Source organism: Leptonotus elevatus, chromosome 5, assembly GCF_054856555.1.
Source record: "Leptonotus elevatus isolate MCC_2025b chromosome 5, RoL_Lele_1.0, whole genome shotgun sequence".
Lineage (NCBI taxonomy): Eukaryota > Metazoa > Chordata > Actinopteri > Syngnathiformes > Syngnathidae > Leptonotus > Leptonotus elevatus.
Genome location: NC_141243.1, coordinates 19,958,838 through 19,976,805, shown reverse-complemented (window position 1 = coordinate 19,976,805; position 17,968 = coordinate 19,958,838). Strand labels below are relative to the sequence as shown.

The window sequence follows — 17,968 nt, the reverse complement described above, 5'->3', positions numbered from 1 at the left end:
AGAAGTATTCTGGGAGAGGAGCTTGTGTGTGTGTGTGTGTGTGTGTTTGGATGTGAAAGCTGATGACTCAGGTCAACCTGCAGGAATTTCCAATCCGTGATTTAAGGATGGATTAATACGGCTGATCCAGGCACTCTGATGACATGAAAAGAAGATCAGAGAGATGAGAGATGTGTTAGCCTGGTGTGGGTCAACAGCTGCAGCCTCATTGCAGTTGTAGGAACCATCATCAGCTTTGACACAGTAGTAGCCTAAGATTACCCAGTTAGAAGTCACATTGAGCAGGAAGGAAATCATTTTCCACTGGGTTGAAAATGGAATAAGTTTGTCTACGCGTTTGAATTGTACTCTTTAAAGACATTACATAGTACAGTCAAAAATTATGCAGTACCTTAGACTTTTATTCCTTAACTCAATTCATTTCCCGCCATTTTCACAGAAGCAACCCCCTTCGCTCCCAGCTGTTTTACTGGATTTTGACTGATTTCGCACAGAATATTGTGTTCTATTGCTATAAAAACATGGAACCTACCAAAAGAAAAATGTGTCTTTTCTTTCATCAGCAAAAAAAGTATATTTGTATTTGTTTACGTTTTGCAGCAATTAGCATTAGAATATAGATAAGTTTCATCATTATTCACATTCCTGGTGAAAACACTGGCAAAAAGAGCATTTTGCAACATGTTCCCTTGCTGATCTCTTATACTTTTGCCACCTGCTGTCCGTTTTTTGTAATAACTATCATTGCTTGAAGCGACCTCTTCGTGTCAAAGTTGCATCAAAGCCTTCTGTATGCTCTTGCATTAAAAAAAAAGAACATAAAAAGCATGTAAATACCTTTTTGGGAGTGAAGGACAAAGTATTAAAAAATGTATTTACACGTTTTTGGGTTAACCTTCAGCAGTGTGCTTTTTCAATTAGCTTCATCAGCTAGTGTGTGATCTGGCGCTCTCGTTCTTCTCAGGCATCCAATTCCATCGATGTAGGCGGACGTCCTGGAGCAGTACCTCACACACTCCTTCAGAAAGATCCACGGGTAAGCAGCAAGACATGCAACTCTGATGCCACTTCTATTTACAGGCAATATAATCTGTGATTTGGACGGATGGATGGATTGGAAATGTTTAAGCAGATGGGGGCAGAAGTGTCTTAGCATTTTTATAATGGACTGTGTTAATCCTAATACTAACCCACGGGACATTTATATGAAACTACCATTTAATGCCATTAGATGTTCAAAACAGCACTGCTAATTCACACTTGAAAAAGTCTTAGAGGATACATGACAAGTCTTTTTTGCTTCTCCATATAGATAACGGATCCATTCAGGACAAATGTTCGGGTAAGCAGCTTCATATTTCTCATTTATAATTTTTTAACGTCTCTGGCCAGGCCACAATGTCGAGCATTCCACAATAGTCCCTGACCAATAAAATGCAAGCTGCTACATTTAAGGTTATCATTGAGGTCTCATTAAAGTCAGGGTTAGATTGTGTTACTCAATGCCTGGTTGAAAACCAAGATGACGTCTCACTTTGTAGTTTGGCCAGAAATTCTCAATAGCGGCATTCACTTTTAGCTTCCCTCTAAAAGCCAGCTGGCTAACATCAGTTTCTCTCTAAATTTGTAGAAACCTGGCAAGTGGTGTGCAGTGCATGTCCAGATCGCGTGGCAGATCTACCACCACCAGCAGAAAATGAAGGTGCGTGAGATGGAAACCTATTACCAAAATTAGATGTCTACATCCCCATTAGGGACACACCATACACAATAGAGAGCATACAGATTTGAAAAATCATCTGTAATCATGTTTTTGAATGTTGAAATCAAACACAGGAGCTTTAATGCTCTGAAGAGAAATTGTCAGTAGAAGTAACAAATTAGGGATGTCACTGAATTAGTGTGGCACCATTGAGACGCTGTACTGCTGGTGAAGTGTACATACTGTACATTTGTTCTAAGATAAGAGTTATTTGTTCACTTACCAGGTCATCGTTAGGCACTGTTGCCTAATGTTGCAACCTAATTTTTCTTCCCATTATTTGTGCCTTGCAAATACAGCAAATGCAGCTGGACCCCCACAAACTAGACATGAACGGCAAGCTGGACCTGTTTAGCCGACCGCCAGGCCCGGGTGTCTTCCCGGGGTTCCCGTATCCTCATGACTTGGCACGGCCACTCTTCTCCTCTACAGGTCAGTGGGGTCACTCGGTACTAACATATGTGAAGGAATAATATCAAGACGCGTCATTTGAATCATTATTACATCATATGACTGACATGGATGAATAGCTGTACTGCCAGAGCCGGCCCAAGGCATACGCTAAATAAGCACCTGCTTAGTGCCCTGCAACCACTAGAGGGACACCAAGAACATTTAAAGGGATACTTGACTCAGGAGTAAAAACATTGATAACTTCATTATTTTTCATATACAATTAATCCTTTTAAAAACTTTTTTTCCCACTTGCTGTCGACTGAAGATGACATGCATCACCTGCACTAAGTTAATAGGTAACGACCAATCACAGCTCACCTGTTTTTTGGGTTTGGGCCAGCAAACTGAGCCATGATTGGTCGATTGGTCGTTACCTGCGAACTGGTGACGTCATCTTCAGTCGACAGCAAGTGAAAAATGTGTTCTTAAAGGTATGAATGGGGTATATGCCACGGAGGAGGCGGGACTTCCGGGTTTCACACATCAGCTTTGTGTCCGGTTCCGGTTTGCGACGTGTGGGCCGCATCCCAGTACTTGCGCTTCCGTCTTTGTGCCCTTCGGTTGCACGTTCCCGTCGACGGGTGCGAGTGTGTAGCGTGTCTGTCTCAGTTGTCCTAAGCATTTCAGACAGCTGAATGGCCGGGAGCGTGCGGTTGGGGGTGCGCAGGGATGGGGGTGTTGGAACACTAATGTAAATAATGACTACTCTATGTACGATACTTGGATTTTTATTTTTAAATGACCATTTAATGGCTTACTGTATATATACAGTAGTTGTCAAAAATCAACTGAGAAAACATAAACCTATAAACTTAAACTTCTAATTCTAGAATGTCTAAACTGTCTGATTGGAAAGCCATCATCTTAATGTCCTCTGTGCTCTGATAGGCTCAGGCCACCCAGCTCCCTCCCCATATGGTCCAGCTCCCCACCCCAGTGGTTTCCTGCCTCCTAGCCATTTGGCAGGTAAGTGTAAGTAACTCCTTGTTCAAATTCAGATCTTCTCTTCTTTTCCATCACTCTCATATGGGGCAATCTCACCTGAACTCATATAATATATTAACCAAATACGAGAATGGCATACACATTTAAAGGCCCATCCTGCTTCCTGTGGTCCAGTTACTTCCTTCAAGATCAAGTTAACTGTGAGCATAAGCATAAACTTAGTGATTTATATTGCATCCTTAAATAATTTTGTGTATGCTTATTAGAAATGCATGGATGCTGTAGCCTCGTATACATTTGTCATTCCTACAAAAGGCATTGAATCCATGAATCTAAAATCAAGGCCTTAATTGGCATTAAATGTATCCAATCAATCTTACAAAAGTCTCAGTGGGATTTCATTATTGGAAAATGGTCTCAAATCTGAAAGTATATACTTTTTTTTTCTTTTTTTTTAGCAATATACCGAATGACTCTTGTAATAACATCGCGCAATCACGATAGCGGAAAATACAAAACAGTGATGTGGTTTTTGAGAAGAGAAGATGCATGTCGTTTGTGTAGTGTAGCAACTTTAAGCAAGATGGGACAGTGGAAACATTGTAAAATGTCTTGAACTTAATTTGCCTTAAGGTACGAACCCTGATTGATTGATTGAATACTGAGAAGATGATTTAGCTTGCAAAGTTGAGTTCACATTGTATTAAATGAATGATGATAATGACGCAGACGATAAAGGTTTGTTGGATTTGTGTATTTTAATTATTTCCTTTTATAATAATCGTATGCTAAGTAATGAACTTTCTGGGTTCGAAAGTGAGAGCTGATTCCATTGAATAACCTCGAGTCAACCGACTGTATTTGGTGGCAAAAGAGCACTTTGTTCCCTGTGTATGTTGTAGTATCCTCTTCTAAACGTTAAAAACACTGACACTAGATCGCCATTTCGAAGTGTCTCTTCTTGAACTGGAATTAGTATAAATAAACTGTTCTTTTTGCAATATAAGTAAGCATTACTACTATTTACTTGTAGGAAGTATGTGTAACCAATGGACTTGTGGTCCTTTGTGTTTGTGCATCCTATTTGAGGGTGTGTACAAAAAGGTTTTGCTTGCAACAACGTGAAAACCAGGTTATTTTACAAATGTGAATGCTGTCATTTGAATCCTGGTGCACCAAACAAGCAGAGCACAGATTTTGGTCTGCTATGTGGCCCAAATAAGGTCAATTTCAAATTATGATTGTTACACAGACAGGCGTCGTTATGCATTTGAGTTGCAACTCCAAAATGCTTTTTGGGGGGAGGAAACTTTTGATCTGATGCTATCAAATGTGCTGTGCCAATGGCCCATCAAACATTCTCTTCTTTGGTCCAGGAAAGTGAACACACCTTTAAACACCTGTTTAACTTTCAATAGGCAGTTTCTGCTCATTCCCAAGAACTATTTTGCATAAAGTGGTGTTGTTGTCCTAATTCAAGAGTGACAACCCACTCCAGTTAGGAGTGCGGGCCACTGCAGTATCCGGAGGCATAGAGCTAGGGTGGCAGCGCGACACAAAAACAGCTCGCTTGTAAGAGAAAAGCAGAGTGGAACGGGTCGGTGTGGTGTGGTGGTGATCACCGTTCGCCAGTCACCCCCGCCCCCCTTTTTGCTAATCCCTGTTTGGCATTTTGCAGATCCTTTCAGTCGCTCCAGTTCCTTTGGCGGCCTCGGCAACCTTTCAAGCAGTGCCTTCGGAGGATTAGGCAACCCCTCGCTTGGTAAGCGCTGGCCCCCTCCGCTCCTCCAACGCTCCCCCCTTCAATCTGGCCCCTGTGGCCAGTAGCATAACAGAGTAGGAAAAGCATTAGACCACAGGGAGAGTCAGTTGGGGAGGAGAAAATTCAAGACACTTAACTGTAGTTTCCGTGTCAAAAGCAGCCCTGGCCAGGGGAGGCTCAACAAACCGCAGCAGACCTTCTTACTGCCAGTTCATCTACCAACTGTGTCTCCAAGGTTTCATCTTGAGAGGCCACTGCCAACGGACTCTCTCAGGTCCTCTGTTGGTGGCAATTCAAATATTAATTATTTGACAAGCCCCTTCTGCACCAACATGGAGGGTTGCCGGCCTCGCTTTCCCGGCATTTCTTTTTTTTAACTGCCAATAGAAGAGTCACCCTGTTGAGCATATGGATGTGATTGGAGTCGACATGCTTTGGAATGCTAACGTGTACCCTGAATTTTCACAGCCCTCAGCTACAAGGGGGCAAATGAAGCAAGTCCTTAATCCAAAGGAAAATTATTATTTTAATCCTGGGGTAATGTTATTAACCTGAAATTCTTTCAAACAGCCTGAGTGAGCAAAAAGACAAAGGAAGCTTTTAACGTTGATTTGCTTCTATTTTCTTGCTCCCCACTAAGTATGCAAAATAAACTCATTGTATGTCCAATGTCTATTCGTTCCAGGGTCCAACAGTATGTTTGGCCCCAAGGAGGGCCCCGGAGGACTGCCCCCGTTTTGCAGCCCCCAACATGACACCTGGAACAGGCTGCGACGTACGCCGCCATCTTTCCCGACCCCGCCGCAGTGGCCTAAAATTGCAGATGCTGAGAGGAGCAGCTCCGCCAACAGCCATGAGCGAGAACGAGAGAGGGAAAGAGAACGAGATAAAAGAGACTCATCTCTTGGAAAAGAGGAGAAGGATAAAGACCGGTGAGCCTTTATTTCTTCTGTGCATTCAAGGCATTCACAATAATGCTTTGCTATTATTTACAGTATTAAACAATAAGAAAATACCAAGGTCCAAATATAAACTAGTTTAAAAGAATGTATGAAAAATAAGATGCCCTCAAGGTACAATATGTACATAATATGTATTTTTGTGTATATCGGGAAGAATAATTGGTTATGTGGAAGGTATATTTTTTTGTTTATACATCAATCCATCCATTCATCCACTATATGGAGCGTTTATCCTCATGAGGGTCGCAGAAGTGCTGGAGCCTAGCCGTATACAGCGCATATAAAAACTCGACACACCCCTTTTCAAAAGGTTATCATAAAAAAAAAAGGAGTTAATAATGGAGCCCTTTTTACACTGCACTCGCTCATTGTGAAGAAATCACATGTAAAATAACCGGTTTCCAGCATGCCCATATCTGGAAGTGCTGACGTAGCAGTCTACCAAGAAGCAAAAATTGAGAATTTGCCGATGGCACCTTGACAAGATTATCATTTATTGTTGAAAAGAAAGCCCTGACTTTGCGTATTTTAACCCCTTCATTTTTTCTGCTGAGTATTTATTTTTACTGATGTTAACTCTTTTACCACATAAGAACATGGGGGTGGGGGCGGAATTTGGATTATTGCATGTTTTTATTTGTTATAAAGGTTGCCGGGATAGTATGGCTGTAACGTGTTATATGTAACATTTTTAACATGAATATCATGCAAATCAACATGCGATTGTGATTGGTTAGCTAGGATCCAGTCATGAACCAGAAGTGTTGAGTGACATCATCCAAATGATGTGTTTTTATTGGTTTAGACACGCAAATATATCATGTACACTGCTATCATCTTTGGAGGAGGAGGAAACGAGCAGCAGAGGAAAAACTAGTGGCGTGGCGGGAACTTGGATAGTTTAGTCGTTACTTGCGAAAAGGTCTGCCAAAATAACATTAAATCACTGCGCCAGCTCTTCTCCAATTGGAGCCCTTATCTAATGTCACGCCGTCGCTGCTCTCCGATAAAACATTTTCAAATTCAAGGCGCCTTGCCACTTCGGCCGGCACTCCGTACCGCCCAGGAACGCTCCATTCTGTGGTCCACACTCACCACATACACAATGAATGCATTTGACAACAGCACACTGTGCCCTGCTAAATGCAGTGTGAAAAGGGTTTTATGGTGAACGGGTAGGATTTAAATTAGTAACTTCTTTCTACTCCTTTTTGGACTGGCAGTCCACAGTATTTCAGGATAGCATATTCATCCACCCATCCATGATCAATAATGCTAATCTTCATTAGGGTCATCATGGTTGCACTGGTGCAAATTAAGCTGAGAAATTCTGGGCGAGAAATTGTATCATTAACCTAACATGCAACTGAGCCATGATTGGTTGTTACCTACTTCCTCAGCACAGGCGATGTCATCTTCAGTTGACAGCAGGTGGAAAAAAGTAAAAGTATGATGTTGATAGTAGATTCACTAAAAAGATTTATAGCACAACTAAGTAGTAACAGTTTGCCACTCCAATAGTATTACAGATACTCCATAAGCAGTGATGTACTCTATTCCTAAATCCTGATTTGGCTGATTTGAATTGGCACCAAGCAGCTGAAAGCAAAGAATGCCTGACAGCCCACACCGAGACTAACCTGATGTTCTTATTATCGCAGAGATTCGGTGGAACGCAACCGCCACTCCAACCGGTCATCTCCGGCCTCCGCACCGGTCAGCTACCAGATCAGCAACTTGATCCGTTCCACCAGCCAGAACAGCGAGCCGCTGCGGCATCACAGCGGCAGCGTGGATCGTGTGCGCGAGGCAGAGAAGGAGCTACTGGAACGCCATCGAGACTCTTCCGCCCTGGTCGACGTTAAGATAAAGGAGAGTCGCTCGCCTGGCAAGGAGATGCTAGAGAGAAGATCTTCAGAGGATTCTATCAAACAAGCTCAGCGCTCTCCCTCGCCATACTCCAAGGCAGTAATCAATGAGCAGAGCATGAAGATGGCGGGTGGTCCTCCACCTGCACTCAAAGACAGTGAGAGGAAAGAGCCCCCAAGTGGGGAACAATTCCACAAGGTAAAAAGTGATGACATGAAGATCAAAGAGGAGAGGAAGGAGGAGCCGGAAGTTCTGGTGGTGAGTTCTGAGCCGGCTAACCAGCCGCCTGCACAAGTGCAATCTGCTCCCATGAGCCAACCCGTAAATCCGCACCACCACCACCCTCCCTTGTCTCATCATCCTCATCTTCCCTCCCCGCGCGGCAATGACATTACAGCAGCGGGTTTGCACGGCGTCCCCATGGCACACTCACTCCCCCTCTCCATGAGCGCTATGCCCCAAATGGGCAGCCTTAACGTGCTGGACCGGGCTCGCATGGCTCCCTTCATGGGAGTCAGCCCGCTGGCAGGAAGAGAGCGTCTCCCCCACCCGGCGTTCCCTTGGGACCCCCTTCGAGAGGCCTACCGCAGCCTGGACCTGCAGAGGCGCATGGACTTCCAGCTCCGGGCCGATCAGGGGCATCGCTACGCCAACGTGTACGAACAGGAGCGAGCCTACCGCGAGCGGGAGGCCCACGACTACTCTCACCACGAGCACCTTCTGGAAGTCCGCAGGGAGCACGAGAGGATGAGGCAGCAGGCGGAGGAGCGCGAGCGCCTCCACCTGCGGGAAGAGCTGGACCGAGCGCGGCTCCATCAGCTGCACCAATCCCCCATGGAAGGCCACCTGCCGCACATGCCTCCGTTTATGCCCCACCTTGGTGGGATGCCCTACCCGAGACTCAGCCCCTCCACCGGCCACAACGGCCTTCTGAACAGAACACCCCCTACCGCTGCTCTCAGTGCCCCCCCGCCACTCGTGCCAGCCGGCAGTGCCAGGCCAGCCTCCCCCAGGAGGACTACACCCCTCACAACCACCCAAGACCCTCGGGACTATTCGCCATCTCGCAACCCCAAAGAAGTCGAGGCGCGGTAGCTTCACAAGCTCCACTCGCCCAATCAGAAATCGTCCTTTTGAAAATGCACTCCTCTTCCACACACACAGTAAATTTTGTAGAGTACATTTTACTCTAAAAAGAGTATTTGGTCCCACTCTAAACAGAGTGAAATATTCAGAGTAAATTTTACTTTTATTTTTAATTAATTTTATTTTTATTGTGTACGAGAAAATTGACTATCCAATGACAAAAAAACTGTTTTTTAATAACATTTTAAATGGAAATTTCGTGAATACATTTCAATTGTTCATTTAAAAAAATAAAAAGGTTGAGGAACAAATTGATGACCATCTTGGGAGACGGCCACTCTGCCAACCATCCAAAAGGAGAGCAAAAACATTTTCTCATGCACAAAATACTTTGAGTAAAATTGACTGAATATTTTACTTTCTTGAGTATAAATTTGACACTGTTTAGAGTGGGACCAAATAGACCTTTTTTAGAGTTAAATGTACTCTTCAAAATTTACTGTGCAGAAGAGCAGACTTCCCCCAAGGGAAAGGGTATGATTGTACAGTATCAGATTAAGAACATGCCATGAATATTTTTTGGGTGGACTGAAGGTTGGAGTAATGTAAAACAACACAAGTGTGTATGTTTATATCCATCTTAAATATTTGATAATTATTAATATATTAATCAAATAACTTTTTTCAGCTTTAAGTGGAAAAAAAAGGCTCTGAAATGGTTTGTATATTTGCTATCCTTGTTCCATGTATAGATATCATTTCTATGAATTTGATGTAACTTGTGCATTTGTCACACCTTTTACAATATTTATCCCCATTGATTGTGTGTCATATCAATTATGACTGGATTTGGATTCCCCTCGGGTAATTTCACCTCATGGTACCAGGATATCCTCAAAATGGCAATGTACAGTGTTATGTTACCAATTTGTTTTGCCTCTGAGATATGCAGACAAATATATATAATGAGGTCTTTGATCAGTCTCTGTACAGAAAACTCATGTAAATAACCTGTTGATACCCCTTTGCTGCAAAATGAACATGTGTAAATTTACTAGGCTTTTTAACCATTTATTTAAAAAAAAGAAAAAATCAAAAATAAACAAAAACACACACGCAAGGTTAAGTCCAATTTGTGAAATTCATCGTGAATGAATATCAAGGCAACAGGCAAGCCATGCCGATGGATGTGAAGTGGCGGAAGGTGTTGCAAGGGAGACTAGAAGGATCATCTGCTATCTATGCAAAGCAGGAATGGCACCCTAGCTAGAACTCCTGGAGGAAGCAGACTGGTGACACTTGAGTGGCTTGGGTAAACTCATGTTGATATTTAACAATGGTATTACTAAAAGACTTCCATGTCAAAAACTGGACCAGACAGACACAAACGATGGACACTCTAAAGTGGGCAGCAAAAGGACTTTCTTTCTCTGTCAAACTTGTGGTTATGTGCAGTTGTTTTTCTTAGACTTGTATACAAAAGAAGTAGAGTTTTAGGCGTGCAAAGTAAAAATTGAACATTCATGGTTTAAAACATATGGAATAAAGTTTGGACCTAATGTCACATGTTTTCTGCCTGACCTTTTATTATATATGTTGTGAGCTGCAATAGTGCCGTGCTGATGTGATTTTCATAGTTTTGCCAATAATTCATCACTTTAAAAGGGGAAGTCAACCCAAAAAAAAAAATATTTTTTCATTAATATGTTCTATTTAGCCCCACTTGTCTAAACACTGTATACTGATTAATATTGTGTTAATGGAATATGAATAAAGCAGCAAAATGCACCTGTTTTTATACATCTCAAGGGACGACCATTTTGCCACTGGCTGCCGACTGAAAATGACATCACAGTTGCTCAAGGTTCAGGTAACAACCAACCCCGGCTCAGCTTGTGAACGTCACATGACCAAACAAACAAAAAAGATGGTTATTAGGTCATTATTACCTGAGCAACCATGATGTAATTTTCAGTCAACAAAAATTGGCAAAATGGCGACCCCTGATATAGATAAAATAGCGGATTTTGCTTCTTAATTCCTATTCCACAAACCGTTTTAATCCGAATGCTGGGGTGCTTACAAGAGATTACTCTAAAGAAAAGGTTTGGGTTAACGTCCCCTTTAAGGTTTTGAGATTTCAGTATTTGCTCTTCTGCAAACAGTTTATTTGAAATTATAACGGTAACTTCTTTTACAGGGAGGCCCCACCATCCGATCATTTGACCGTAATTTGTCATACATAGGATGCGGGTCTGATCGATGAGATGGTGCGTTGACAATCTGGTGGGGAGAAATAGGTCATTGATTTTGTATGAAAGCAGCTTTTGAGTGTTTGTGTTTCAGGTAACCAGTATTGACTGGCAGCCCAGCAGCATATTGACCCGCAGTCTGGGCTCATTAAAAGGAACAATGCCTTGGAGGCAGGCTATTGGTGGAAGAGAGGCTGTTCTCCTAATGCACAAGCCCTCATCTGCCTTTCTAATGAGGGCCCCAAGACGCATTGGAGTGGCTGCGAAGGGAGCCCCGAGGCGACCTGTCTTTTTATTGACAAGACCTCGGCTACACTTGCCTCCTGTCCGCAGACGGCCAATTGGTCCTGATAATGCCCTGACTACTCATCTCACTGCTGTGTGCCATGAGACCCAGCGATCCTATCTCATGGTATCAGCACATAATGACAGCGTGGGATCAAACAGGGGCCGGGTCATTAGGGGATGTTATTGAAAATCTATGGCACCTCCGTGTTCCACACACTTCAGCTGAGGGGTTTTTTTTCTGAAAGGCTTGTTGCAACGACAATGCTGGGATCGGGCAGACTTAAATTACTATTGCTTTCAATTTAGGCGCCCAGAAATCGAGCCATGTATCGCTTAGATGGGTAGCATCTGTCTGCAGACACCTTCTCTTTACTACTATGTGCTCCTGGTCCTAATCATCTAGTCAGCAACAGGCACTTAACCCCTGTACTTGCTACTGCTTACTGATTTTTCCTGTAACCATTATTTACCAAGCGAGCTGGTGGACAAAAAAGACACATCTTTCATTTGGGCTGCCTCAATCACTATCCTGCGCTCTATCCATTTTACAGTGCGGAACGGCCCCTCTGGAGATGAAAAGCTCCATCAATTTCATTCATCGTCTGGCAAGGTCAATTTATTTCAGCACACAGTCCATCATCAGATGGGAATCAATTCACACATTGCCTAGGATGTCCAAAACCAGACGGGTTATTGCGGTGTCGGCAGCTGTCAGCTCTTTTGTTTCTTTTGCTGGAGATTGAAGAACCTCTACATACTGTCTTGTTATACCCCTTTCTCATTTGAAATAAGAGTATTTTACTAGGGTTGTGAAAATTAATGTATTCTTTAAATTTAAGAATTCTTTAAAGGGACGTTCAGTGATCCCTAGTGCCATCTAGTGGTGAACATTCATTTTAAAAAAACAACTTTATGTCAATAGTATGCAAAAATCGCGTAAAAGTTTTTTTTTTTAGATATATATAATCGTAGGTCACTAATTATATTACATGGATGTAGTCTCACCTCACTTGAGCTGCCATGTTTTGTCGCCATCTTCTTGCTACGGTTGCCCAAAGGACAACTTCACAGTTAGCCCTGGTGGACCTAACGGGTCAACCGCAGCTTACCTTTCACAGCAGAGGGCTGCAGGTGGTGGTCACTAACTCCCGTGATTCCGGCCCGTCACTTGTCACTTCCTGCTTCTTCTTTTTTTTTTTACTAGGTCCTTCAGCTAGCCGCTCTTGTTAGCCACTCCAGCCTATGGCTCCGACCAACTCCCGCTAGCTGCTCTTGTTAGCGGCTCCGACTAATTCCGGCTCGTTTGTTCACGCAAAACAAGAATTGGTGGTAGGTTTGCGAAATGTGGTCTCTCTGAGCCACCGTAGTGTGTGTGCGCTCCTACGTGCTTCTAATGCTATTTTTTTTTTACCACTAGATGGCGCTAAGTCTACACACTGGGTCTTTAAAGAACTAAAGAAAATTAACTCAGTAAACGTATCTGTTTTATTTACTTCCCGTTATGGCCTGTAACCTGCAGCCAAACTTAGCCACTAGCACAAAGACAGACAAACACGGACTGGCCTATAGGTTTTTTTTACATTCAGTTTTACGAGACACTTGTTGGAGAATTCTCAAATAATTTGTGCACTTTACAAAGCCAAATTCAAATACTGTAGCATGTTAGTTGTATGTCTTGGTGTCTGATCTCAGAGCAAAATACCCCGCTCAAGTTCCCGCCACGGGGCCTCGCAAATCAACCCTTCTGAAGTGTGCCGCTTGTGAGCACAACTAAACCTGGAAGCGAGAAGTTCGGAGAATTGTTTCTATGAGGAGAAAGAGATTTTGATCGTTTTCTTTAACAGTTGTATTTTACACAAGTATTATATTCAAGGATCAAAGAAAGCTATTAGGACACGGTTTGATGCTAAATATACTTTCTGTTTGAGGACTTTACATTAATTCCAAGATTTTACTCAAGTAAATATTTGTTACAAGGTGAGAGGAAAAAGGTAGAAGCAGAAGTACAAAAATGTGATTAATTGCGGAAAAAATTGTGTGATTAATTAGTTTGAAAAAAATGCACAAATTTTTACATAGTAAAGTATATTTGCTCTACGTTGTCAGGTACATGTCTGCACTATCTAGTGAGATTGAATTCAAAAGCTGTATTTTTACAAATCTGCTTTGGTCACACCCGTGAGAGCTACCTGGCACACTACTACAGGTCAACTCAATTTGGCTGTCTCTAAAATGTTGAATGCACGTGGCCAACTCTTCAAAGTTGTTGTGCTTTTTGAAAAATAGTGTTTCTAAAGCAAAATTCACAGCAGGTGTTGAAGCCATGATTGGACCAGCCATTTTCCTAGTTCAGTTATAATTAGTAATTAAACAGTTCTCCTTATTGTGCTTTTTGTATTTTGACATCTTGAGATCAAGACAGCCCCCCCCCCAAAAAAATAATTATCAACCATGCCTCGCCATTGTGTGACTTCAAACTGTTTGTTCTCAGACAATTGTTTCCACTGAGATTACTTATTATGTCCTCAGTAGGTTCCAATGTAGATGAAGAGAGACTGGAAGGATCACTGAAAGGCAGAGAATAATTTGGAAATGTTCATGTATGTGAATTTGCAACAATTAGTACTTGTGACTGTAAAGGCAAAATATACCGTATAGCTTGATGATATCGTAAATCTAGATTGCGGTGTAATTGATTGTATTGTTTTTTTGTTGATTTTTTTTTAACACAATCGTCCACTATAAACGCAATAAATAATATCTGTGGTGTCAGTGGTAAAACATTGTCTTATTGTGCCACTAATCCTCTTCATTTATCTGTCAGAAACCTCAACGCATTGGGTTTAGGGTTGAATTTTCATGGTCTCAAATACCTTCCAAAAGCTCTTGGCGCAAAGCTCAGATTCAGCAAACAGCGGAACAGGCCTAAGGAGCTTTTGTGGTGCACAATGGCAGCTAATACCACAATGCCAAGCTAATAAGATGGGCAGCAAATGAATGGTTCAGTCCAAGCTCCTTTTCACTCCTGCTCACACTCTCCCAGCAGATGAAAGCTCCCTGTACTGCAATGTCGTGCATTAGTTTGCATATGATGTCCGTTTTGAAATGGAGATTGATATTGAGATGATCGCATAAGGATGGCAGCGGCCTATTCTGGGCTAGGGAGACTGTTGGCACCGCTTGAGTTGAAGTCCATGTCATTGCCGGGCTTCACAATCCCTGATAAAAGCACTAAACTCTATCTCAACTGGTAACCATGGGAGTGAGTACCGTAAGTCAAGAGTCTTGGCAGCAGATCCCTGTCACAACACTCTCATTGATCGGACCACCTAAAAAGGCCAGCAGTGTGCGTGCACCGATGTTGCCGGCTTTTTTTTTCTTTTTCTTTTTTAGACCTCATTGTCAACATCAAGGCAACTGACAGAAACCAGGCCAGTCAGCAGTTAAGGAGCTGACTTGGAAACAGTCAAACGGTGTGAATTTCAAACCCTAGTGAGTGGTGACAAAGTACTGTGACTGTCTAACGTCTTCTTTGCACCTCTGGATCCATGACAAAATTCTTGGCAGTCTCACGCCACCGCTGCAGTGGCTGAGTGAGGATATCTTAAAAACCCAAACTGAAGAAAAACTTCAGCGGCTTACGAGAGAACAGAAAGCTTTCCGGGTGTGGTAGGGGGATGCCTCAGTACATTCTCAATTATACACATCATTTATCTTTCAATTTACTTCATAAGCATTCAGCTTAGCATTCAGCTATTAGCATTCACCTTTCAGCATTCCCACGCAATTTTCTGCAGAAATTGCACTTAGTTCAGTTATGAAGATTTTTCAACTTTTGGTGGAGCCTTACGACTCACACTGGTTATATAAAATACTGTACACATAATAACATGGCAGTGGGTGTCGTCCCTCAACGTGGCAAGAGCAACAACAAAAAAAAGGGGGAGAAGTGTTATTTAGCCTCGTTAGTTATTTGAGTACGGGTCATGCAAAGCTCAATTATCATTACAAAGTTTGTCGGCTCTATGTCAGGAATGCCTCGCCCGAGAATAATTGCAAACACAAAGCTTTTCCAAGCTTCAGAATAAAAAGCATCAGTTAGTCCATGTCTCCATAATGTGGTTACATCACGTATTATGACATCACGTTTGGTAGCAAGGTGGAAAGGATTTTACAGTATTTCAAATGTGCAGTTGTCAGATGTTATCTTTATTTGATCATAAAGGGACAGTGTGTATTATTTAGCGCCATCTAATGGTGAATTAACAATTCGTTAATTGCATTTATTTTTCACTATTAATTTCAATAATATGCAAATATTCTATCGCATACATTTTTTATATAATCATAGGTCTAGTAATCGCTAATTATTACAAGAGGCTGACATGTTTCGCCGCCATCTTCCTGCTACGGATGCCCAATGGACAACTTTGAGAATGTGTGTGTGTGTGTGTGTGTGTGTGTATATATATATATATATATATATATATATATATAATTGACATAGGCACAGTACTTTTTCAGATATGTGTATTTGAAACCTCTCATTGTTGTGCAACACATTTCAACATACAGTTTTAGTGGGACATAAACAGGGTTTTGAGGGTTACTTTAAAAATGTATTTATGGTAAAGTTGCTAGTTACCTGTTAAAAGATGTAGTTAGTAACGTAATCCCAGTACCTAATATTAAAGTTATGTAACTCGATTACTTTTAATTACCATTGGATTACTGCAATACCAACAATGTTAATCAAACATTTTGGGGCCATTCTCATTCAACACATTTGCCTCGGTATCTCTGAGAAGGGGAGTGAAAAAGCTCAAACGACTTACATACAGTATGATGACAGAGCTAACCTAAAACACAATAAATATGCTATCATTCATAAAATCTCAATTATTGCCTGAGCTTGAAACCCAGAAGAGCAAGAGAATTATTCCAAGAATGTCACACACATGGTGGGAGATTTTTATTGCTATTTAAAATGAAATCCTGCAGTCACTATCCATTCCTTTCGATTCACTTTTGAAACTGACCGCGCAAAGACCAACACGTAGGCTATACAATTGTAATCTGATTACTTTTTTTTCCTGGAACTCTAGAGGAATAAAGTTACTCTCTTTTTTTACCCCGAATATGTAACGCTGGTGCATTAATTTTAAGTATTGAAACTTTGTATGTATTTGTCATTATTTAGTTAAACAGACGAATATCGTATTTGTATAACTAATTAACTACGGCACTGGAGTTTCTACTTGCTCCAGAAAGTCTGGTTTTCGATGGATCCTTATCACAACGTTTGTAAACAATATGCACCAAAATAGCAAAGGTGGCTGTAATAAAATGGGTAAAGGTCAGGAGGATCGGCTTCTCAGCATTCCATTCCAGGCTTGGACTACCTCCCAAGCTCCTTTGGAAACGTGTCTGACAGCAAACATGCTTTGAAAGGCTTATCTCCTATCGCAGCTAAGTTCCATGCTCTGAGATAACAATCCCCGTCTTATCTTGTTGTGTTCGTTAATGTCACAGCTTTAGGGGCTTGTTCCGCCACTTGCGATGGGAGCTTGCCGAGCGGATTGTTTGCAGATTAGTCAACGTCTGCCTCGGGAGATTTTCAGTTTGTTCAAAATTCTTGTCTTGACGTTTCCTTGCATACATTGGCAAATTGCCTGCTTCAAGTGAAGTATTATCATACACTGGCTGGTTGGTTGGTATGCAACATTGTGCGCGGGAAGGGCTACCGCCGTTCCTTTCACATCAGACGATCCTGTTGTAGGAGCCAAAACAAAAACATGCACGATAACAACCTGAGGCTAACTATGTTTCGGTGCAGCGTTGTTTATTTGTTGCTGTTTAGCACAGAACTTTAATCAGTATTCCATTCCGGAAACATTTATTCTAACTAATCAAACCAGAGAAACATCCTGGCAAGAACGTGCAGTTAGCGCGTCCACATTCATGATCATCCCGTTGTGTCGCATGAGACCAGGCAGAGTTCCATAGACTTGAGCCATCTGGCTATCTAGCGCGCAACCCTTAGCCACACAGTGGCTCACTCCGCCATTGATTGAGGGTGTTGAAGGCCAGCTATTTAACACATCAAAACAACAAGTACCGCCATCAAGCTGGCCCTTCTCAGGGCTCGTTTCTCTGCCGCTGGAGAATGTCTCTTATCGCTTCCCTTCTGCTTGTCAGTTTAGGCCGTAAGGCATAAAAGCTATTTCCCCCATGCGTTATTCCATTGTGCTTTTTGTTTCGCCCTCGCAAGCGCACGAGATCGTAGCTAAGGGCTGTTTACGTAACGGCATTTTACAACTGAAATACATAAAAACCGTGGCCATTTGTTTACACCACAATAGCATCTCCAGCCTGAAAACGTTAACACTTGAAAAAGTGTGCCAAAGTGAAAAACGACACGTTATTGTTTCAGCGGAAGCTCTCAAAATGGTGCTCTTTCAAAACTGGGGAATGTGCATGCAAGTCTTCAATTTACTAGCATGCGTAAACAACAAAGTTGTGTCATAGCATTATTGCAACTTTCATGTCATGTTTGAGCAAACTGTGCCACTAACGCACCCAATTC

General features: G+C 42.2%; 1 protein-coding gene across 7 annotated transcripts in view; it reads left to right on the top strand.

Annotated features, from left to right (window-relative positions):
- fbrsl1 (fibrosin-like 1) overlaps nt 1-10,406 on the top strand; it is a 318,527-nt gene extending 308,121 nt beyond the window's left edge. For 4 of the 7 annotated variants that reach the window (XM_086075771.1, XM_086075770.1, XM_086075768.1 and 1 more), the window contains 8 exons: nt 965-1,036; nt 1,313-1,342; nt 1,631-1,702; nt 2,062-2,194; nt 3,107-3,190; nt 4,842-4,925; nt 5,611-5,857; nt 7,549-10,406. In XM_086075771.1, the coding sequence (XP_085931897.1) occupies nt 965-1,036; nt 1,313-1,342; nt 1,631-1,702; nt 2,062-2,194; nt 3,107-3,190; nt 4,842-4,925; nt 5,611-5,857; nt 7,549-8,851 (2,025 nt within the window). In that variant the 3' untranslated portion in view covers nt 8,852-10,406. The remainder of the gene's footprint in view (nt 1-964; nt 1,037-1,312; nt 1,343-1,630; nt 1,703-2,061; nt 2,195-3,106; nt 3,191-4,841; nt 4,926-5,610; nt 5,858-7,548) is intronic. The other 3 variants (XM_086075769.1, XM_086075772.1, XM_086075773.1) reach the window with 3 other exon arrangements.
- The last annotated feature ends 7,562 nt before the right edge of the window (nt 10,407-17,968 follow it).